Source organism: Perna viridis, chromosome 14 (genome assembly GCF_037379345.1).
Source record: "Perna viridis isolate PV_CMFRI_1.1 ecotype Kerala chromosome 14, ASM3737934v1, whole genome shotgun sequence".
NCBI lineage: Eukaryota > Metazoa > Mollusca > Bivalvia > Mytilida > Mytilidae > Perna > Perna viridis.
The window spans coordinates 28,014,673-28,039,898 of NC_142458.1; the positions used below are offsets into that span (position 1 = coordinate 28,014,673).

Below are 25,226 nucleotides of genomic sequence, written 5' to 3' on the forward strand. Positions count from 1 at the left end.
AACTATAGTAACATTCGTGTGTTTTCTTTTAACACAGGAAGTGTCATCTCAATCATTCAAAATAAAAACTGAAAAAATTCAACTTCAATAATCCAAGCAAGTGCTTATTTGACCGTTGTTGTATTCGTTATAAAAAAGAAACATACAGGTTCGTGTATATATCTTTTTGTTACACATCTTTTGATTGGGCTAATTGACAGCATTGCTCACACTTGTTTAATTTAGTTGAGCCAGATTGGGTACCAGTTTGTTATGATTTACTTAAGAAGCTGAAAGCATTATGGCTAAATCCAACGTTGGAAAATTGTTTGAGTTCATGTCGCTTATGGGACAACTTAAGGTTCAATACTGAAATAATTCTTATAACAAGTACTTTTTCCTCTCAGTTTGTTGTCATAAATTTCAGTATATTTTTCAGATTTTATTAATAATACATGTACATAAAAATTATGTGAAAGTAAGAATTTGTGAACGGAAGGCAGCTTGACAAAAACTAAGGCACATCTGTACAACAAAATATATCAAGGGTATCAAATGATTACAGAGAAAAACCTAATTACATATTATTGATACTGTAGACCTTCAAAAACAATGATTTTTTTTACAGTAAACACATGAAGTGTCACCTTAACTGAATTATGTCAATTGATGAATTTAAATTCACTCTTAATGTTGGTGAGAGTCAGTTATAATGGGTCACCCCTAATCCCTATATTAACCACCTCTGTGGTCTGAGGGTGGGTGATTGCATGCTGATGTCATGAGTAAGAGATATGGGTTAGATTGCCAGCAAAATCACACCAAAGATTAGGTTTTGCTTCTCTGCCAAACATATTTTATTTATTGGACAGAGTTAGGACTGGTTGGTAGGGAATTAGTATACATGTATATGTTCAAATGGGGTTACAATTTGTCTAACATTCTTGTACCGAAATACATGAAATGTGAGTCAGGATGTTAAAGCACTCACAAAAAATGAAAAATCTCTATTTAGATTCAGTTTAAAGCTATTTTCTGATTTGCCACCCACTAAATTCCAAATGCAAATCACACAAACTGCATATTTAAATTGGCTTGAACTTTTTTTTGGTTTTTGCCTATATGTAGGCATTTGTAGCATTAATATTTTCAACGAGGTTGTTCATTATATATATTTTTTAATTGAACACTATGGTCTCATTCATATGCTTGTCCTGTGATAGTATATGGGATTTATTTACATTGTAAGGATACATGTACATTGTGTATACAACTAATAAACAATCATGAAATATGCCACTGACAAATCAATGACAAATCACGAAGATACACATCTGACATTATAGTAAGATGAACTACATGTACAACAAACATTTACATGAAGTTCAGAAACAAGTTTCTTCATGATTAAGTTTTGATACAGACTTAGTAATGACTTTTTGTAATGTATAGGTAATTTTCTGCTTTTGATTTCAGAGGGTTAAGAGAACAGGTTGGGTGTTACGGAATGTTAATGAACCAGAAAGTGTTTCAGATCACATGTATAGGATGGCTACAATGTCTTTTCTTATTGATCCAAATAGTGGGTTAGACAGAGTTAAGTAAGTCAGTGTAAGAAATGTTCAGTTCATTTTGAATTGACATTTAAATAGGAGTGCATAAGACATTATAAAACTACTAGTTTTACCCCAACACATATTTTATTCACCTTGTTTACACTCAGAATAGGTTTACAATTAATGTATTTTTTTTGTGTCATTATAATTCTTTTTAGTAATTTTTAAGAATTGTCTTTGTTGTTTTACTGTAGATTTTATTACTTTTGTTGTTTCTGAGCTTAATAACTTCAATATGTACACACTGTCATAACACATAGGCCATTTAATGTTAATGTAATTTCTAACATAATGATCAATTAATGAATTTGAAAGAGTGAATAACAGAAATACATGTACATGTACCTCAAGAAGGCCAAAGAAAGCCAAGATTTTATGGTAATGTGGAAATTGTTCTGTTGACAGATTAAATTTCTGAGCGTCTTTTGGCACAAGTAATTATATTTTGGTTATATATGACAACCATTTGAAGTCCTCAATATGTTTTTGTTTTTTTTTTGTTCAAACAAATTTTAGATATGGTGATAATTTCAGGTTAGTGAATTGATATATCAAATCATGATATAAGTCAGTTACAACATTGATATTTGTACTTCTAACCACTATTCCTGCCAAGATTCATAATGTCAAATTTATATTGAGATATTTTTTTGTGAATACACACTAGATATTTCACACAAGAAGATACATTTTGTTTACTGAATTTCAAAAACAAAATATCTGTTACAAATTGTTTAAAGCAAATACATTGTAACTGTGAACATGTATATAGCAATTTTTTTCCAGTATACATGTACATGTATATATTATAACTTGTCCCTGTATATTTTTTTATTAAAAGTTTTTCCCTTTTTTTTTAGATGTATAAAGTTATCTTTAGTCCATGATATGGCAGAGAGTATTGTTGGAGACCTAACACCATCAGACAGAATAGATAAAACAGAAAAACGACAGAGAGAAGAGGTATAGATTTGATTATCTCCCCTTTTCCATAAATATAACACATGTCAAAATAAAATCACATCTTATGTATTTTGCTGCAAAGTTTTTAGATATAATGTGTCTGTTATACTGCAATTTTTATTTATTTTCATCAAGAATATTTTACATTAAATTATTGTCAATATGATGTTTAAATTTTAACATTAGATTAACATATGAACTGGAAATAGTTATTGCATATGCCTTCATTATTGTGATGTAAAATATTTTTTGTTGAGAACATTAAGCCTCAATTTAATGTTAAAAAATGTTAACGTCAGTTAAACATTAATTGCTTGATATTTGTTGCTTAATTAGCGTTAAAAAGTTAATGTGAATTTAGCATTAAATTCACAATAAATTAATGTTAATATTTGCCTGTGTACCAATGCTGTGCCATAATCTTTTAAAAACTGATTCATGCTTCTGGAAATTCAGTTAATTTATATATTCAGGATAGTAATTAACAAATAGACTAAGCTACATCAACCTGCTATGCACATCTTAAGGGCACACTTCAACATTTGATGTCTGTTTCTTGTGAAACATAAAAACTATACATATACAATGTAAATTTGTGTTTGTATACATGTATCTATATTTTCTACACTTTTTGTAGATGGCAATGAAGCATATATCAGACTTAGTTAGTGAAGAGGTTGGAAAAGAATTGTACTCACTCTGGGAGGTAAGTTAGTATAGAGATTGGAACAGAAATGTACTTACTCTGGGAGGTAAGTTAGTGTAGAGGTTGGAACAGAAGCATACTCACTCTGGGAGGTAAGGTAGTGTAGAGGTTGCAACAGAAATGTACTCCCTCTTGGAGGTAAGAAAGTTTGAGAAGAAATGTACTCACTGTGTTGGAGGTAAGTAAGTTAAAAGAGGTTTGAAAAGAACTTGTACTCCATGTTATGGGTTAGTTAGTGAAGAGGTTTGAAAAGAACGTGTACTCCATGTTACGGTTAGTTAGTGAAGAGGTTTGAAAAGAACTTGTACTCCATGTAATGAGTTAGTTAGTGAAAAGGTTTGAAAAGAACTTGTACTCCATGTTACGTGTTAGTTAGAGAAAAGGTTAGTAAATATCTTGTACTCCATGTTACAAGTTAGTTAGTGAAGAGGTTTGAAAAGAAATTGTACTCCATGTTATGGGTTAGTTAGTGAAGAGGTTTGAAAAGAACTTGTACTCCATGTTATGGGTTAGTTAGTGAAAAGGTTTGAAAAGAACTTGTTCTCCATTTTATGGGTTAGTTAGTGAAGAGGTTTGAAAAGAACGTGTACTCCATGTTACGGTTAGTTAGTGAAAAGGTTAGTAAAGATCTTGTACTCCATGTTACCAGTTAGTTAGGGAAGAGGTTTGAAAAGAAATTGTACTTCATGTTATTGGTTAGTTAGTGAAAAGGTTAATAAAGATCTTGTACTCCATGTTAAGAGTTAGTTAGTGAAGAGGTTTGAAAAGAACTTGTACTCCATGTTATGAATTAGTTAGTGAAAAGATTTGAAAAGAACTTGTACTCCATGTTATGGGTTAGTTAGTGAAAAGGTTAGTAAAGATCTTGTACTCCATGTTACGAGTTAGTTAGTGGAGAGGTTTGAAAAGAAATTGTACTCCATGTTATGAGTTAGTTAGTGAAAAGGTTTGAAAAGAACTTGTACTCCATGTTACGGGTTAGTTAGTGAAAAGATTTGAAAAGATCTTGTACTCCATGTTACAGGTTAGTTATACATGTATATAATTAGTGAAGAGGTTAAAAAAGAACTTGTACTCCCACTGGAAGATAAGGCAAGTTAGTGAAGAGGTTAAACATTACAATTAAAACTTGTGAATACATGTACCAGACACAATTTTTTCTGTTTTATAGTGGAGTTTCATTTCATCAAATCTGGATTTTACCATTTCTTTTCTTATTTTATTGTATGTTTACTTCAGCTTTTGTCAATTTCCTCTTTTTCGTTGGTTTTGTAAATCAGACAGGGCATTCCTAATTGTTGTCAGACACTGCCAGAAAATGCAAGAGTAGGAATGACAGACATCAGATAAAATTTAATGTTCCCTAACTCAGCTCATTTGAGAAATTTTCATTGGCATAATTATCACATAATTAATTTTAGGAGTCAGAAAATGATTCAAACTCTGCAAGAAAATATGACATCAGGAAATCTCAAACATGACAGAGCCTTGTTATGGAGAACTTTAAATCTTACCATTGGATGTCTACAATATCTCCTTTCTTCTTCTCTTAATAGCAGTGTTAGAGAAGATTTGTAATGTCTTGAAACTGAGAAACACTGTTCTGTACATATTTCCATGTATAGAATTATTATGTATTTTTCATAGGAATATGAACATCAGACATCAGAAGAAGCACTGTTTGTAAAAGACTTAGATAAATTTGAGATGATTTTCCAAGCCCATGAGTATGAACAGTTAGCCAAGAAACCTGGATCTTTACAGGAATTCTTTGATAGTACAAAAGGTATGTATTGACAAGACTTGACAAATTTTGTGATGCTGAGGATGATATTGGAATATATTGGATGATTGGTTGCCCTCACTGAAGGATAGCTGAAGACCATTTAATATTTTTGGGGGGACCAACCAGTCCATATATTGCAATTAAACTATTAGCTATATTATACTTTTTAAATGTAGTTTACTCTGGATCATTTGTGTGGAAGAAAAGAGAAAAAAACAAAAAACTTAATTTATGATGTAACATTCTTAATTTGAAAGTGATGCGGTCTTTACAATTTTCTACCTGTCCATATGACATTATATGGACCAGCAGATAAATCTAAGAAAGTAAACAAACAGAAATCTGAAAAGTATAGTGCAGTGGAGTCCTGCTAATCGCTTATTTGTCAGAAAAAAAATTGCAGTTAACAGGAATATGCAATTAACAGAAGCCTCAAGGGAAAACTTCTGATGTCTACACTGTTTTAGTGGAATATATTCCTTTCTTATGTCACTAGTTGATTTCTGCCTTAGTGTCTTATTAAAAGGAAGAAAAAATATTGTTGTAAAACAAATTTCTAAATAAAACTCAGGCATTTCACTAGTGATATATTGTTGTTTTACCCATTTAGGTACATATTTTAGTATTTTGAAAAATATTTATGCAGTGAAGAGGAATTTCCTGATATTTGTTTGTATTTTATGCAAATAAGAGGAATTTTTTTTTCAATGGACATGATGGGAAATGTTTCTGTTCTTTGAGTTTCTATGCAATTAACAGGAATATGCAATTAAGTGGAATAATTTTTAATTATATACAATAAGTGGGTAGTTCATTTATATTGGAATCATCTTGTCTGTCCATCATTCCATCCATTTTATTGCTCCAAAAAGTGATGAAGGAGCTTTACATCATTCATAGACTGAAAAATAAATATTGATCAGCAATAAAATGGTTAAAGAGATTCTGCAGTACCTAAAGGAGACAGGGGTTTGCTGTACCTAAAGGAGACAGGGGTCTGCAGTACCTAAAAGAGACAGGAGTTTGCTGTACCTAAAGGAGACAGGGGTCTGCAGTACCCAAAGGAGACAGGGGTCTGCAGTACAGGGGTCTGCTGTACCTAAAGGAGACAGGGGTCTGCAGTACCTAAAGGAGATAGGGGTCTGCTGTACCTAAAGGAGACAAGAGTCTGCAGTACCTAAAGGAGACAAGGGTCTGCTGTACCTACCGGAGACAGGAGTCTGCAGTACAGAAAGGAGACAGGGGTCTGCAGTACCTAAAGGAGACAGAGATCTGCAGTACCGAAAGGAGACATGGGTCTGCTGTAGTTATGAAATGCCTTTTCACCAACAGACTTTTTAGACAAAAAAAAAGTCATTTCTCGTCTCAAATAATTATATTTAAGACATTTTTTTTCTTGATAAAAGTCAACTCTATACAAACAATTTTCTCTCTCTCTCTTACGATCTCAGGTTTTTTTTCTAAAGTTCTAAAAGTTGTCAGTCTTTCAGTTTTTATGAATTTTTGGATCAACACCTGGTTTGTAATTTGGTTTAGATAATTTTCTTGACAATTAACACTTAATACTTCAAGTACCAATCTGTATAAAATTCAGACACTGCCTATGGTAGAAGAAACTCATGGTGCAGCAAAACTAAAAATTTATGATGTTTTTTCAATCTAGTAAGTGTATATCCGGAAATTTTCGATTAAGTTTTTTTCGCTGTTTGTGAGGGAAAATAGCAAATTCAATTTTCGCTGTGTTTAAATTTCACATTTTAATGAAAAAAATGCATAAAAAAATTCCCTTTTACAATGTACAAAAAAATACCAATTTAAATTTGAAAATTCCAGAGTAGAAAGTAACGTTACATTGATGATCAATGTACCATGACATGTAAAAATAAATGGTGTCTTTTGGGGCACTGAAAGGGGTATTTGTATTAATTGGGAAAATGATCAGTTGAATAAACAGCATGCTTTACATGTATGTATCATGAATATGCCCAATTCTAGATGTTATTCTGGTGAGGAACACAGTAGAGTCCTTTATGAATTTATTTATATGCATGATGCCACATATACATGCTTTCTTTCAATCAATTTTAATGATGAGCTCTGAAACTGACAGATTAAATACTGGCAATTCTTTCATTCATCAAATTAATTCCTAATAAGGGTATCAGAATGTTTTGCTAAGTAAGCAATCTTACCTGTAATTTGCCTTTTGAAGCATACAAATATATTTTACTAAGACAAAGACTAAGGGGAAGGCAGACATTATATTTAACACCAATTTCCTAATAGATTGTTTTTTTTACAGATCAAATACTCCTAACTTTTTGGGGAAATTTTTGCTCTGTCTAGTTTTCGTGTTCTTTAAAATTAGATTCATGAAAAAATAATTGACAAAGGCACTCCATGCGTTTTTACATACCAGTAACTATAGTCTTTTCGGCATACAGATCTGTTTGTTGGAGAAAACTATACATTCATTTTCCACATAATCAACCAAATCAAGAAGGATAACTCTTACCCAGTACCAATTTCATACACAAAGTTTATATCTCAAAAATTGCAATAACTGAATGAAAAACAAGACAGATTGTATGGACTGTAAGCAAAACTGATTGTATGGTCTGTAAACAAGACTGGTTGTATGGTCTGTAAACAAGTCGTATTGTATGGTCTGTAAACAAGTCGTATTGTATGGTTTGTAAACAAAACTGATTGTATGGTCTGTAAACAAGATTGGTTGTATGGTCTGTAAACAAGATTGGTTGTATGGTCTGTAAGCAAAACTGATTGTATGGTCTGTAAACAAGACTGGTTGTATGGTCTGTAAACAAGACGGATTGTATGGTTTGTAAACAAGACTGATTGTATGGTCTGTAAACAAGACTGGTTGTATGGTCTGTAAACAAAACTGATTGTATGGTCTGTAAACAAGACTGGTTGTATGGTCTGTAAACAAGATTGGTTGTATGGTCTGTTAACAAAACTGATTGTATGGTCTGTAAACAAGACGGATTGTATGGTTTGTAAACAAGACTGATTGTATGGTCTGTAAACAAGACTGGTTGTATGGTCTGTAAACAAGACGGATTGTATGGTCTGTAAACAAGACAGATTGTATGGTCTATAAACAAGACTGGTTGTATGGTCTGTAAACAAGACTGGTTGTATGGTCTGTAAACAAGTCATATTGTATGGTCTGTAAACAAGACTGATTGTATGGTCTGTAAACAAGACGGATTGTATGGTCTGTAAACAAGACTGATTGTATGGCCTGTAAACAAGACGGATTGTATGGTCTGTAAACAAGTCGTATTGTATGGTCTGTAAACAAGACTGATTGTATGGTCTGTAAACAAGACGTATTGTATGGTCTGTAAACAAGACGGATTGTATGGTCTGTAAACAAGTCGTTTTGTATGGTCTGTAAACAAGTCGTTTTGTATGGTCTGTAAACAAGACTGATTGTATGGTCTGTAAACAAGTCCTATTGCATGGTCTGTAAACAAGACTGATTGTATGATCTGTAAACAAGACGGATTGTATGGTCTGTAAACAAGACTGGTTGTATGGTCTGTAAACAAGACGGATTGTATGGTCTGTAAACAAGACTGATTGTATGGTCTGTAAGCAAAACTGATTGTATGGTCTGTAAACAAGACTGATTGTATGGTCTGTAAGCAAGACATATCGTATGGTCTGTAAACAATACTGATTGTATGATCTGTAAACAAGACTGGTTGTATGGTCTGTAAACAAGACTGGTTGTATGGTCTGTAAACAAGACGGATTGTATGGTCTGTAAACAAGACTGGTTGTATGGTTTGTAAACAAGACGGATTGTATGGTCTGTAAACAAGACGGATTGTATGGTCTGTAAACAAGACTGGTTGTATGGTCTGTAAACAAGACGGATTGTATGGTCTGTAAACAAGACGGATTGTATGGTTTGTAAACAAGACTGGTTGTATGGTCTGTAAACAAGACTGGTTGTATGGTCTGTAAGCAAAACTGATTGTATGGTCTGTAAACAAGACTGGTTGTATGGTCTGTAAACAAGACTGATTGTATGGTCTGTAAACAAGACTGATTGTATGGTCTGTAAACAAGACTGGTTGTATGGTCTGTAAACAAGACGGATTGTATGGTCTGTGAACAAGACTGGTTGTATGGTCTGTAAACAAGACTGCTTGTATGGTCTGTAAACAAGTTTGGTTGTATGGTCTGTAAACAAAACTGATTGTATGGTCTGTAAACAAGACGGATTGTATGGTTTGTAAACAAGACTGATTGTATGGTCTGTAAACAAGACTGGTTGTATGGTCTGTAAACAAGACGCATTGTATGGTCTGTAAACAAGTTGTATTGTATGGTCTGTAAACAAGACTGATTGTATGGTCTGTAAACAAGACGTATTGTATGGTCTGTAAACAAGACGGATTGTATGGTCTGTAAACAAGTCGTATTGTATGGTCTGTAAACAAGACGGATTGTATGGTCTGTAAACAAGTCGTATTGTATGGTCTGTAAACAAGACTGATTGTATGGTCTGTAAACAAGACGGATTGTATGGTCTGTAAACAAGTCGTATTGTATGGTCTGTAAACAAGACGGATTGTATGGTCTGTAAACAAGACGGATTGTATGGTCTGTAAACAAGTCGTATTGTATGGTCTGTAAACAAGACTGATTGTATGGTCTGTAAACAAGACTGGTTGTATGGTCTGTAAACAAGACTGGTTGTATGGTCTGTAAACAAGTCGTATTGTATGGTCTGTAAACAAAACTGATTGTATGGTCTGTAAACAAGACTGGTTGTATGGTCTGTAAACAAGTCGTATTGTATGGTATGTAAACAAGACTGGTTGTATGGTCTGTAAACAAAACTGATTGTATGGTCTGTAAACAAGACTGATTGTATGGTCTGTAAACAAGACTGGTTGTATGGTCTGTAAGCAAAACTGATTGTATGGTCTGTAAACAAGACTGATTGTATGGTCTGTAAACAAGATTGGTTGTATGGTCTGTAAACAAGTCGTATTGTATGGTCTGTAAACAAGACTGGTTGTATGGTCTGTAAACAAGTCGTATTGTATGGTCTGTAAGCAAAACTGATTGTATGGTCTGTAAACAAGACTGATTGTATGGTCTGTAAACAAGACTGATTGTATGGTCTGTAAACAAGACGGATTGTATGGTCTGTAAACAAGACTGATTGTATGGTCTGTAAACAAGACTGGTTGTATGGTTTGTAAACAAGACGGATTGTATGGTCTGTAAACAAGACGGATTGTATGGTCTGTAAACAAGACTGGTTGTATGGTCTGTAAACAAGACTGATTGTATGGTCTGTAAACAAGACTGGTTGTATGGTCTGTAAACAAGACGGATTGTATGGTTTGTAAACAAGACTGATTGTATGGTCTGTAAACAAGACTGGTTGTATGGTCTGTAAACAAGACGGATTGTATGGTTTGTAAACAAGACGGATTGTATGGTCTGTAAACAAGACTGGTTGTATGGTCTGTAAACAAGACGGATTGTATGGTTTGTAAACAAGACGGATTGTGTGGTCTGTAAACAAGACGGGTTGTATGGTCTGTAAACAAGACTGATTGTATGGTCTGTAAACAAGACGGATTGTATGGTCTGTAAACAAGACAGATTGTATGGTCTGTAAACAAGACTGATTGTATGGTCTGTAAACAAGACTGGTTGTATGGTCTGTAAGCAAGTCTGATTGTATGGTCTGTAAACAAGTCGTATTGTATGGTCTGTAAACAAGTTGTATTGTATGGTCTGTAAACAAAACTGATTGTATGGTCTGTAAACAAGACTGGTTGTATGGTCTGTAAACAAGTCGTATTGTATGGTCTGTAAACAAGTCGTATTGTATGGTCTGTAAACAAGACTGGTTGTATGGTCTGTAAGCAAAACTGATTGTATGGTCTGTAAACAAGACTGGTTGTATGGTCTGTAAACAAGTCGTATTGTATGGTCTGTAAACAAAACTGATTGTATGGTCTGTAAACAAGACTGGTTGTATGGTCTGTAAACAAAACTGATTGTATGGTCTGTAAACAAGACTGATTGTATGGTCTGTAAACAAGAGTGGTTGTATGGTCTGTAAGCAAAACTGATTGTATGGTCTGTAAACAAGACTGATTGTATGGTCTGTAAACAAGATTGGTTGTATGGTCTGTAAACAAGTCGTATTGTATGGTCTGTAAACAAGACTGGTTGTATGGTCTGTAAACAAGTCGTATTGTATGGTCTGTTAGCAAAACTGATTGTATGGTCTGTAAACAAGACTGATTGTATGGTCTGTAAACAAGACTGATTGTATGGTCTGTAAACAAGACGGATTGTATGGTCTGTAAACAGGACTGGTTGTATGGTCTGTAAACAAGACTGGTTGTATGGTTTGTAAACAAGACGGATTGTATGGTCTGTAAACAAGACTGATTGTATGGTCTGTAAACAAGACTGGTTGTATGGTTTGTAAACAAGACGGATTGTATGGTCTGTAAACAAGACGGATTGTATGGTCTGTAAACAAGATTGGTTGTATGGTCTGTAAACAAGACTGATTGTATGGTCTGTAAACAAGACTGGTTGTATGGTCTGTAAACAAGACGGATTGTATGGTTTGTAAACAAGACTGATTGTATGGTCTGTAAACAAGACTGGTTGTATGGTCTGTAAACAAGACAGATTGTATGGTTTGTAAACAAGATGGATTGTATGGTCTGTAAAGAAGACTGGTTGTATGGTCTGTAAACAAGACGGATTGTATGGTTTGTAAACAAGACGGATTGTGTGGTCTGTAAACAAGACTGGTTGTATGGTCTGTAAACAAGACTGATTGTATGGTCTGTAAACAAGACGGATTGTATGGTCTGTAAACAAGACGGATTGTATGGTCTGTAAACAAGACGGATTGTATGGTCTGTAAACAAGACAGATTGTATGGTCTGTAAACAAGACTGATTGTATGGTCTGTAAACAAGACTGGTTGTATGGTCTGTAAGCAAGTCTGATTGTATGGTCTGTAAACAAGTCGTATTGTATGGTCTGTAAACAAGTCGTATTGTATGGTCTGTAAACAAAACTGATTGTATGGTCTGTAAACAAGACTGGTTGTATGGTCTGTAAACAAGTCGTATTGTATGGTCTGTAAACAAGTCGTATTGTATGGTCTGTAAACAAGACTGGTTGTATGGTCTGTAAGCAAAACTGATTGTATGATCTGTAAACAAGACTGGTTGTATGGTCTGTAAACAAGTCGTATTGTATGGTCTGTAAACAAAACTGATTGTATGGTCTGTAAACAAGACTGGTTGTATGGTCTGTAAACAAGTCGTATTGTATGGTCTGTAAACAAGACTGGTTGTATGGTCTGTAAACAAAACTGATTGTATGGTCTGTAAACAAGACTGATTGTATGGTCTGTAAACAAGACTGGTTGTATGGTCTGTAAGCAAAACTGATTTTATGGTCTGTAAACAAGACTGATTGTATGGTCTGTAAACAAGATTGGTTGTATGGTCTGTAAACAAGTCGTATTGTATGGTCTGTAAGCAAAACTGATTGTATGGTCTGTAAACAAGACTGATTGTATGGTCTGTAAACAAGACTGATTGTATGGTCTGTAAACAAGACGGATTGTATGGTCTGTAAACAAGACTGGTTGTATGGTCTGTAAACAAGACTGGTTGTATGGTTTGTAAACAAGACGGATTGTATGGTCTGTAAACAAGACGGATTGTATGGTCTGTAAACAAGACTGGTTGTATGGTCTGTAAACAAGACTGATTGTATGGTCTCTAAACAAGACTGGTTGTATGGTCTGTAAACAAGACGGATTGTATGGTTTGTAAACAAGACTGATTGTATGGTCTGTAAACAAGACTGGTTGTATGGTCTGTAAGCAAGACAGATTGTATGGTTTGTAAACAAGACGGATTGTATGGTCTGTAAACAAGACTGGTTGTATGGTCTGTAAACAAGACTGGTTGTATGGTCTGTAAACAAGATTGGTTGTATGGTCTGTAAACAAAACTGATTGTATGGTCTGTAAACAAGATTGGTTGTATGGTCTGTAAACAAGACGGATTGTATGGTCTGTAAACAAGTCGTATTGTATGGTTTGTAAACAAGACTGGTTGTATGGTCTGTAAACAAGACGGATTGTATGGTCTGTAAACAAGACTGATTGTATGGTCTGTAAGCAAGACATATCGTATGGTCTGTAAATAAGACTGATTGTATGGTCTGTAAACAAGACTGGTTGTATGGTCTGTAAACAAGACGGATTGTATGGTCTGTAAACAAGACTGGTTGTATGGTCTGTAAACAAGAGGGATTGTATGGTTTGTAAACAAGACAGATTGTGTGGTCTGTAAACGAGACTGGTTGTATGGTCTGTAAACAAGACGGATTGTATGGTCTGTAAACAAGACGGATTGTATGGTCTGTAAACAAGACAGATTGTATGGTCTGTAAACAAGACTGATTGTATGGTCTGTAAACAAGACTGGTTGTATGGTCTGTAAGCAAAACTGATTGTATGGTCTGTAAACAAGACTGATTGTATGGTCTGTAAACAAGATTGGTTGTATGGTCTGTAAACAAGTCGTATTGTATGGTCTGTAAACAAGACTGGTTGTATGGTCTGTAAACAAGTCGTATTGTATGGTCTGTAAGCAAAACTGATTGTATGGTCTGTAAACAAGACTGATTGTATGGTCTGTAAACAAGACTGATTGTATGGTCTGTAAACAAGACGGATTGTATGGTCTGTAAACAAGACTGGTTGTATGGTCTGTAAACAAGACTGGTTGTATGGTCTGTAAACAAGACGGATTGTATGGTCTGTAAACAAGACTGGTTGTATGGTTTGTAAACAAGACGGATTGTATGGTCTGTAAACAAGACGGATTGTATGGTCTGTAAACAAGACTGGTTGTATGGTCTGTAAACAAGACTGATTGTATGGTCTGTAAACAAGACTGGTTGTATGGTCTGTAAACAAGACGGATTGTATGGTCTGTAAACAAGACTGGTTGTATGGTCTGTAAACAAGACTGATTGTATGGTCTGTAAACAAGACTGGTTGTATGGTCTGTAAACAAGACGGATTGTATGGTTTGTAAACAAGACTGATTGTATGGTCTGTAAACAAGACTGGTTGTATGGTCTGTAAACAAGACAGATTGTATGGTTTGTAAACAAGACGGATTGTATGGTTTGTAAACAAGACGGATTGTATGGTCTGTAAACAAGACTGATTGTATGGTCTGTAAGCAAGACATATCGTATGGTCTGTAAATAAGACTGATTGTATGGTCTGTAAACAAGACTGGTTGTATGGTCTGTAAACAAGACGGATTGTATGGTCTGTAAACAAGACTGGTTGTATGGTCTGTAAACAAGAGGGATTGTATGGTTTGTAAACAAGACGGATTGTGTGGTCTGTAAACAAGACTGGTTGTATGGTCTGTAAACAAGACGGATTGTATGGTCTGTAAACAAGACAGATTGTATGGTCTGTAAACAAGACTGATTGTATGGTCTGTAAACAAGACTGGTTGTATGGTCTGTAAGCAAGTCTGATTGTATGGTCTGTAAACAAGTCGTATTGTATGGTCTGTAAACAAGTCGTATTGTATGGTCTGTAAACAAAACTGATTGTATTGTCTGTAAACAAGACTGGTTGTATGGTCTGTAAACAAGTCGTATTGTATGGTCTGTAAACAAGTCGTATTGTATGGTCTGTAAACAAGACTGGTTGTATGGTCTGTAAGCAAAACTGATTGTATGGTCTGTAAACAAAACTGATTGTATGGTCTGTAAACAAGTCGTATTGTATGGTCTGTAAACAAAACTGATTGTATGGTCTGTAAACAAGACTGGTTGTATGGTCTGTAAACAAGTCGTATTGTATGGTCTGTAAACAAGACTGGTTGTATGGTCTGTAAACAAAACTGATTGTATGGTCTGTAAACAAGACTGATTGTATGGTCTGTAAACAAGACTGGTTGTATGGTCTGTAAGCAAAACTGATTGTATGGTCTGTAAACAAGACTGATTGTATGGTCTGTAAACAAGATTGGTTGTATGGTCTGTAAACAAGTCGTATTGTATGGTCTGTAAACAAGACTGGTTGTATGGTCTGTAAACAAGTCGTATTGTATGGTCTGTAAGCAAAACTGATTGTATGGTCTGTAAACAAGACTGATTGTATGGTCTGTAAACAAGACGGATTGTATGGTCTGTAAACAAGACTGGTTGTATGGTCTGTAAACAAGACTGGTTGTATGGTCTGTAAACAAGACGGATTGTATGGTCTGTAAACAAGACGGATTGTATGGTCTGTAAACAAGACTGGTTGTATGGTCTGTAAACAAGACGGATTGTATGGTTTGTAAACAAGACAGATTGTATGGTCTGTAAACAAGACTGGTTGTATGGTCTGTAAACAAGACGGATTGTATGGTTTGTAAACAAGACGGATTGTGTGGTCTGTAAACAAGACTGGTTGTATGGTTTGTAAGCAAGACTGGTTGTATGGTCTGTAAACAAGACGGATTGTATGGTCTGTAAACAAGACTGATTGTATGGTCTGTAAACAAGACTGATTGTATGGTCTGTAAACAAGACTGATTGTATGGTCTGTAAGCAAAACTGATTGTATGGTCTGTAAACAAGATTGGTTGTATGGTCTGTAAACAAGACGGATTGTATGGTCTGTAAACAAGTAGTATTGTAAGGTTTATGAACAAGACTGGTTGTATGGTCTGTAAACAAGACGGATTGTATGGTCTGTAAACAAGACTGATTGTATGGTCTGTAAGCAAGACATATCGTATGGTCTGTAAATAAGACTGATTGTATGGTCTGTAAACAAGACTGGTTGTATGGTCTGTAAACAAGACGGATTGTATGGTCTGTAAACAAGACTGATTGTATGGTCTGTAAACAAGAATGGTTGTATGGTCTGTAAACAAGTCGTATTGTATGGTCTGTAAACAAGACTGGTTGTATGGTCTGTAACTGTCTTTGAATTTGTTTTTGACATGCATGTATCACCTCCCATCTTACATTTATAATGACTTAAGGTGAATAAATCTATTATAGATATATCAGCATTTTGCCAAATGATAATTTGAAATCGCAATAAAAGAATGTCTTTAGAAGCTTGGAACTATTAACCAGTACAAAAATAAACACAAACTCTTTTGAAAATTCTTTTATTCTAATTTGTTCTTGTCAAAACCAAGTGGAAAACCGATGAATCATTAAAACTTCCACAAACATCAAACGTTATTGCTTGTGTAATAGGGATTAACAAATAGAACAGTCTAGGAATGCTTATATCAGTTCATTTCTCTCTCCATTAAATGTCAATGGTATGTTAAGAAAATTTGTTAGCATTTAAAATACTATTTTAAGTTAATGCAGATTTTCTATTATGCATTTGTTAACACCTCTTATCCAAATTGTTTGTCTTAAGCTAAAGTATTGTAAGTGGTCCACAAAGAGGATTTAAAGTAATGTGCAATTATATTCACATAAATTCAGAATTATTTGGACAAGTGGTTTACAAGTGTCATAAAGTTAAGTCAATTTTGGCTGTGTGTGAAATAAGGACTGGAGGTTGGACTGGTATCAATATTTTTTTTTATTATACAAAGGGGTAAATTCACTAACACTAGTTTCTGGCCTACAATTTTACCGAAGTTTCAACTAACTATTTGAAATTTTCAATTTGCCTATTTAAAGCTAAAATACTGTCTGAATACTAATATACAGAAAATACATGCTGTTGCATGATAATTTTGTCACAAGGTGGGCACAAAACTCTACTTCTACGTAGTTTTCAAAGAACTTTCACAAAAATCTGTGGATTATGGGTAGTTTTTTAATCCAAAAATACAGTGCAAGTTATGAACAACAAAATCTTTTGTTAGAAGTTGTGATGGTACAGAAGGCTATTTTTGTATAAATATCAAAGAGTTTGACATATGCACTCTATATTTTCTACATAAAGATGTCTCATGAAATAAGCTATTTTAGCACAATTGAGCTAGATTTTTAGATTTTGTGTTATTTTCATCAACAATTTTAGTTCAAGACATGCATTAACAGCAATGAAACTTTGTTTTTTCATGAAAGGCACATATTCAATTAGTAACTTATGCAATTTTCAAATTTATTTTAAACACTTAAGTTTTTTTGGCTGATTTTGATATTTTCTGAACCTACTCCTTTAGAATTGTTAATCAGCTTTAAACATGTTTTTTATAATACATGATTTGTAATGTACATACTGTGAAAGTACTATTGTTCGTGGGGTACAAATTTTCATGGTTTTCGTGGGTAGGCAAATTAAAGGAGAATCTCATTGATGTGTATAATGACCTCAAAACCACGAATTCAAAAATCCACAAAATTGTGTTTCTTCCCTAATCCATGAAAATTGATTTCCACGAATTTAAGTACTTTCACAGTATAACATTTTTTATTGAATATATTAAAATTCTTAGTCTTATAATATTCAATAAATGGTAACTCTGATTTTATCTGAATTCACTTATAAAAAGAATTGTAGAAATGTATCAAATCCAGTCTTTGTCCACATTTCAGAAACACGCTACTTGCACATTAAGTGGAAGATAGATAATTCCAGTGGCAATTTTCTTGGGTGTGGTGTGAGAAGTCAATGAAAACTTATGTCTGTAAAAAACCGAATGCATGTCACTTATAGGTATTAAATTTCTGACACATACTTACATTTTTGTTCTCATCAAACAAGTGTAAGGCAGATATAGAGTAGTAAGTTAGTGTGGTGTTGATACCATTACATTAAAAACAGACTAAACTGAACCCTTAATGAACCCAAAAGCCTGTCTAAACTGAACCTTTAATGATCCAAAAACCTGTCTAAACAGAACCATTAATGATCCAAAAATCTGTCTAAACTGAACCTTTAATGAACCCAAGAACCTTTAATGATCCAAAAACCTGTCTAAACTGAACCTTTAATGAACCCAAAACCTGTCTAAACTGAACCTTTAATGAACCCAAAAACCTGTCTAAACAGAACCTTAAATGAACCCAAAAACCTGTCTAAACTGAACCTTTAATGAACCCAAAACCTGTCTAAACTGAATTTTTAATGAACACAAAAACCTGTCTAAACTGACCCTTTAATGAACCCCAAAAACTGTCTTAACTGAACCTTTAATGAACTCAAAACCTGTCTAAACTGATCCTTTAATGAACTCCAAAACCTGTCTAAACCGATTCTTTAATCATCCAAAAACCTGTCTAAACTGAATCTTTAATGAACCTAAACCTGTCTAAACTGAACCTTTAATGAACCCAAAACCTGTCTAAACTGAACCTTTAATGAACTCAAAAACCTGTCTAAACTGAACCTTTAATGAACCCAAAACCTGTCTAAACTGATTTTTTAATGAACACAAAAACCTGTCTAAACTGAACCTTTAATGAACCCCAAAAACTGTCTAAACTGAACCTTTGATGAACCAAAAACCTGTCTAAACTGAACCTTTAATGAACCCAAAAACCAGTTAAAACCACAAGGGCTTCTTTATGGAAATTGACAGGTTATACTATAACACCATACTAGTGCTGCCCATTGATAGTAAAACCCTTCAAATCACCCTAAACAAGCCCCTATGTCTATACCAAACACCTTCTCAAGACCTTGTATAATCCGCATACTTACCTTAACTGAACAAAACTATCAATCTGAAGGAGATTTGGATCAAACAAAGTTCTTTCTGTACATGACTTCAACTCCATCTATTAACCAACTTATTTTTGCGAATACTTTGCACTTACGCCTTTCACGGTGACACTTTGAGTACTTTGAGAACGTGTCACAGCGCTCAACAAACAAATCATTACCGTTAATTTGTTCGTCGGGATATTTAGCCTCAACCAGGTGATCAAGCAAGGTGTGATCAAAGGTGATGCAATCAAAACATTGGTCATGATTGTTTATTGTAAAACCCTAATTGGCTTGGGAAAGGTAATAAAGTTGTCAATTATGGGGTCATTGGAACATCAGAGGCTTTTTTACCGATATTTTTTTTATGGGGGAGCAAAATATCAAGAAAATCATTCGTCAATGGTGAAAATGGCGAGCGCTAGCTAAATCACTGCAAGATTAGGCCTCCAAAAATTAATAGTCTTGTTTCATGCTACCAGCGAGAAAAAATAGGATAGATCATGTAGGTAGGAAAATTATTGAATTTAAAAAAAAAAAAATTTTACATTGAGTTAGTGGGGAAACAATCTGTTTTTATTGGTGCTTGAGTCAAAAAGACCATAAAATGTTTAGGATAGATACGAAAATTAGGGTAGTTTGGGTAGCCAGACAGAGACATATATTTTTTTGCCTCAGTTCTCTATTATTTGACTCTGGGTGTTACACTCTAACATATATATTCTTTAAAATGAAGGGATTTTATTGTGGTGATTCATTTTTTTGTTTTTTTTTGTTGCTTTACAAGCAAAAATAAGTTGGTTACCAGTACATGTATTTAAATAATTTTAAGCTTGTCTGATCAATATCATTTTTTGTAGTTTCTAAATTATGCATATACATTTATCCATGTACATGTGGACAATGTTACAATTACATTGAAGGGTTGCCATAACGATATAAAAATCACTCAAAACCCATTGGGAAAGACAACAACTAATTAAAAAAGAACCATATTAAAAACTTGTAAAATAAACAGAAATATGCTCAGTTTATATCAAATTTAGTCTAATCTGTTTCGATTTTGCAAAATATTTTAAAAAAAACCTGGCAAAACCTTTTTCGCAATTTGTTTAATTGGAAACCTTAGTACTAAATTGAGTCAAAATGTGAATATTTTGCATAATTAGGGAAAAACAGTTGAATTTTCTGTTTTCTTTGCATGAGATTTTGGCCACATGTTTTGACAACTTAAAATTCTGACCATTAAAGGCTATTGTATCATTATGTAAGAAATTATTAATAGTTGAAAAGAAACAATACTTTCAAGTTGTGTTATTATTTTGACATGTAAATATTATAGTTTGTTAATCATTTTTGTCTGGGTAAAGACATCTTTGTTTTTTACACAAAAATATTCCACTAAGTCTTTTTAGTGTGTAAGCTAAAATTTTCACTGTATCAGAGAGGGGGGGAGTTTTAAGAAATAAATATTCTAGCCCTAAATAAGTTTAAAGTAAAAAAATCTGACCTACACCTCCTAAAAATAAATAAATTTTCTGATCTCAGTCTGACCTCAGCCCTGATACTTCGTGAGGCTTGCCTAGCTATTCAAACTATAAAATTTATTTCACGAGATGTGAGAAATTCATAATCAACAAGCTTTGAATGTAGATTTTGTTTATCAAATGCCCTAAAAACGTCAGAAATACCCAAAAATGAAAAGCGTGCGAAATGTTATGATTTGAGTTCGTAGGAAACATTCCAAACAAAAGAAACCAGATGATTTCAAAGGTTTTTTCAATTCAAATCTTCATGAGTCCCATAATAATTCTTATTTAAGGTAAGAAAACACCAAAATTATCTCATTTAACTGAAATATAACTACAATGGCAATCGAGTTGATTCAAGATGGAGTCCAAGACAATTGATTTCTAAACCAATCTAACTCTGAGAACAAAAAAGTCACTAGTACGGTAATGAGAATATTTTTTTCCACACCGGTCAAGCAGTATGAAAATTGAAGCAAAATTAGAGAAGTTGTTTTTATTTTTATTGCAGGGAAATTCAAGACAAATCAAGTACAAGACTGGGTCAAAGAGTTGGAAGAAATTAGAGAAAAGTATGAAAAGGACGAAACCAAAGGGTCATGATGATACAGATAACTAGCAATTGGTTTAACTGGAACAATGCAATGTTTTTTATGCTGCAGAATGTGGCATTTGTATGTGTTCATATACAGTACTGATCATGTCAACTTTGCCATTTTCACTCAAACATGGTGGACTTTTTTTAGAAATTACCAAAATTTATAAGTCTTCATTCGTTACATTGGCTACAGAATGAACAAGATATAATTTATCAGCATTGCTATTCAATATAGTGTGGACTAAGAACATTTACAATATTATTTTCTCACTAGGTTCCAAGTTCCACCATTGAAACTTGGGCATAGCTAAAATCCAAAGAAGTTTCATGTATTCAGATCTGGTCATCTTTAAAGCACTCCATAATTTTTTTGCCATATAATTGTAATTGTTTATAAACTGTCAAATGTTGCTCATATATTTACATGTATATATAACATGCAAAGTGTTTAAAATCACTGCCTTTAATGTACATGTTGAGTTGCAGCCAATTTTTGCCTTGATGTATTAATGAAAATCAATGTTTGTTTTAATTTCTCATAAACACCTCATAAACATATTAAGTATGTTTCAATACTGTAAAGCAGGAACTTTTTGCAAGGTTCTTATTTTTCTATATTTGTGAAATTTTAGAAATGGCCTAATTTAACTCCAGATATTTTACATATAATTTTCATTCAATAATATTTGAAATGGTGAAAAATAAAGACAGCAAAAATACACATTGGAAAATTTGGAATCTGTGAAAATTACCCACAATACAACAGTGAAACCCTCCTAAACCCAACGTACAGTAAAACCCTCTTAAACCCAACTCCTTCAGGACTTAAATAACTTGTATGATTAAGGCAGGTGTTCAAATTACTAGGTTGTATAATACAACCTTAAAAGTGCCTGGTTTACACAGATTTCTAATTATACAGGGTTTGGTTTAGGCAGGTTTTACTGTACACTTACATTTCTATTATTTAAATTTTGAACTCTTTTGAGATGTCTTACCTGACTTTTATTTAGTCTTATATTGCCTTTTTATAACTATGCCTTATTTTTATCTAGTATCACATAAGTCTTTCGAGAATAATCACTGCCTTTTTAAAGTTCATTTAGTTTTGAATAATAAGCATTTTACAAATTTAATTACCTCATTGTATTTTTTCTATTTCCACATCTACATTTGTACATGTATATTTATTTTTTTAAAATTTCAATCAGTTTGTGCAATGCATTTAAAATTTTTAATGACTAAATATCGCTGAAATACATCTTATACCAGCAGGTAAATTGTAAACTCTTTGTCTTTTGGTGTGTTTTGATATGGCAGGAGGGTAGATCAGCTTAACATGGATGGTGACAATTGACCTTGAACTTTTACCTCAATGTCAAACAAATGATTTTTGCATGACTGTTTTGTGTCTTGGCTGTACTTTGTAATGAGTTTTGCATGATAAATTGAATGGGTTGTGCATAGCTTATGTACAGGATTTTACCACAGCGGGGCCCAACGAGATGTATTCCATTATAATGATATCTAATTTATGATGTTTTTTTCCTGTTAAACATATCATAGGACCAGTAAGCTTTACTCTGGACCAGTTCAGTTATGCCAAACTTCCCTGATGGACTAGTGGCTAATTTACATATTTCTTCCCCTGAAAAACACAAAAAAATGACCATTTACACATTAAATGTATATCATGTCTGTCTCTTTTTATAGCCATCTGTTGTTATTTATACTCTGTTATCTAATTGTATTTTTAATATCTTATTTCCAATTGGAAGTGTTTCACCCACAGTGAAGGGTGGGTATACATGGATGGAACCCTGTGAACCAGAGGGATGTTAGAACTTTTAACCCTGTTCCCCTCACAGTGAAGGGTGGAATACAGGGATGGAGCCCTGTGAACCAGAGGGGTGTTAGAACTTCTAACCCTGTTCGGCCTACAGTGAAGGGTGGAATACAGGGATGGAACCCTGTGAACCAGAGGGATGTTAGAACTTCTAACCCTGTTCGGCCTACAGTGAAGGGTGGGAATACAGGGATGGAACCCTGTGAACCAGAGGGATGTTAGAACTTCTACCCCTGTTCCTCTCACAGTGAAGGGGGGGTATACAGGGATGGAGCCCTGTGAACCAGAGGGATGTTAGAACTTTTAACCCTGTTCGGCCTACAGTGAAGGGTGGGTATACAGGGATGGAGCCCTGTGAACCAGAGGGGTGTTAGAACTTCTAACCCTGTTCGGCCTACAGTGAAGGGTGGGAATACAGGGATGGAACCCTGTGAACCAGAGGGATGTTAGAACTTCTAACCCTGTTCGGCCTACAGTGAAGGGTGGGAATACAGGGATGGAACCCTGTGAACCAGAGGGATGTTAGAACTTCTAACCCTGTTTGGCCTACAGTGAAGGGTGGGAATACAGGGATGGAACCCTGTGAACCAGAGGGATGTTAGAACTTCTACCCCTGTTCCCCTCACAGTGAAGGGTGGGTATACAGGGATGGAGCCCTGTGAACCAGAGGGGTGTTAGAACTTCTAATCCTGTTCAGCCTACAGTGAAGGGTGGGAATACAGGGATGGAACCCTGTGAATCAGAGGGATGTTAGAACTTTTAACCCTGTTCGGCCTACAGTGAAGGGTGGGTATACAGGGATTGAGCCCTCTGAACCAGAGGATGTTAGAACTTCTAACCCTGTTCAGCCTACAGTGAAGGGTGGGTATACAGGGGTGGAACCTTGTGAACCAAAGGGATGTTAGAACTTTTAACCCTGTTCGGCCTACAGTGAAGGGTGGGTATACAGGGATGGAACCCTGTGAACCAGAGGGATGTTAGAACTTTTAAACCTTTTCGGCCCACGGTTAAGGTGATTTTATTTCTTTTGATTATACAACTCAATTGTACAAGTTCCATTAATTTGCAGCTGTTGCCTTATGAATGTGTTCTTGGTCAACATGCATACATCTCTGTCATAGTATTTACACTTATAATACATGTAACTTATATAATTGTGGTGTTTTTTTTAACTTTACATTTAGCTACATGCACTTTGTATTTCCAAACCATCCATAGAACTAATTTCAACTTCCTCTGTCTCTGATTTTAGTTTTTATTTAAGTTATACCGTACTGTTTTGATTCGTTATATTATCTGTTTCCTGTTAGTTTTGATGATGAGTCCCATTCCTTATCATTATATTTTAGGATTCATCATAAATTTACTCTTAAAAATAACTCTTAATCTTTTGCAAAAAAAATGCTTTAAACTAAGGTCTGTGAGCAATTTTAAACTCACATTTAGAACTTCATAAGTTTTTTAGTACATGTGTTGAGGGTACTCCCTTCATTCTAGAGCATTACTGGCAAGGAGAAGGGTACTCCTTCCATTCTTGAGCATTACTGGCAAGGAGAAGGGTACTCCCTCCATTCTAGAGCATTACTGGCAAGCTATTTCCTAAATTGGTACCGTTCTAACTTAGAGAAGAACATAACCTCTGAGTTGTAGGAGAATATGAAGGGAACACAGTGGGAGATTGGTGAGATAAATAGGTAGTTCACACCCAGTTAATATTTTAGGCCTTAGGTTTAATTATCCTTTTCATTTCAAAAAGCACTTTTAAAGCAAGTAAGGCATAGGTTTTTCGTTTATATTGTTATTGTTTTCTGAGAAAAAAATACTACATAATTGACTTTTTACATTACAAATTTGCTCTTATGTAAAAATCTCTCTCATGAGACAGTGTCAATGGGGGGTAGCTCGTACATGAACTGTCCATAAATTCAGGGTACTCTGCCTGAAAAACTACAAGGAAGCAATTCTCTTCAAGGGAAAAAAATGCCAGTTATGTAAGCCTTTTTCATTGTTTTTTATTTTCAAAAGTGTTATTGAGAGATATTGTAAGTTGTATTTGTTTATTTGTTTGTTTATGCCATGAAATAAAAATTTGATTTTACATAAACCTGTATATGTGTCCGTTTTTATTTTTGAAATAACAATTTATTGATGCTTGTATAGCATCTTATCTTATTTGAAACAAACATTTGACCCAAGGCCTGATAAATTTCCAATACTTTATTTAAACCTTACAACTTTACTGAGCTTTCAACGAAAAATTTCATTTTTTTTTCAAAAAAAAAGTGAGGGTGTGATATATACACTTTCCCATAGTTTCATTGCAGAAGCAGGTTCTAGAAGTTAGATCATTCTAGCTGTCCGTCTGTCTGTTCGTAAAACACAATAAGATACCGTTTTGTCACTGCAACTTTTCTACAACTACTCGACAGCAATTACTGGAACTTGGTACG

The 25,226-nt window shown here is 34.2% G+C and overlaps 1 protein-coding gene across 1 annotated transcript; it reads left to right on the forward strand.

The window, feature by feature from the left end:
• The first annotated feature begins 213 nt into the window (after nucleotides 1–213).
• Nucleotides 214–24,884, forward strand: LOC148598877 (5'-deoxynucleotidase HDDC2-like). The gene is made up of 6 exons (XM_088560936.1): nucleotides 214–340; nucleotides 1,456–1,580; nucleotides 2,456–2,558; nucleotides 3,196–3,264; nucleotides 4,912–5,050; nucleotides 20,844–24,884. Exons 1-6 carry the CDS (start codon nucleotides 281–283, stop codon nucleotides 20,933–20,935), a joined length of 588 nt encoding a protein of 195 aa, XP_088417062.1. The 5' UTR covers nucleotides 214–280; the 3' UTR covers nucleotides 20,936–24,884.
• The last annotated feature ends 342 nt before the right edge of the window (nucleotides 24,885–25,226 follow it).

Coding starts and splice junctions, on each gene's coding strand:
- LOC148598877 (XM_088560936.1), top strand. CDS start 281: ATGGCTAAATCCAACGTTGGAAAATTGTTTGAGTTCATGTCGCTTATG. Junction 1,581..2,455: donor AGTGGGTTAGACAGAGTTAA/GTAAGTCAGTGT, acceptor CTTTTTTTTTAG/ATGTATAAAGTTATCTTTAG. Junction 2,559..3,195: donor AAAAACGACAGAGAGAAGAG/GTATAGATTTGA, acceptor CACTTTTTGTAG/ATGGCAATGAAGCATATATC.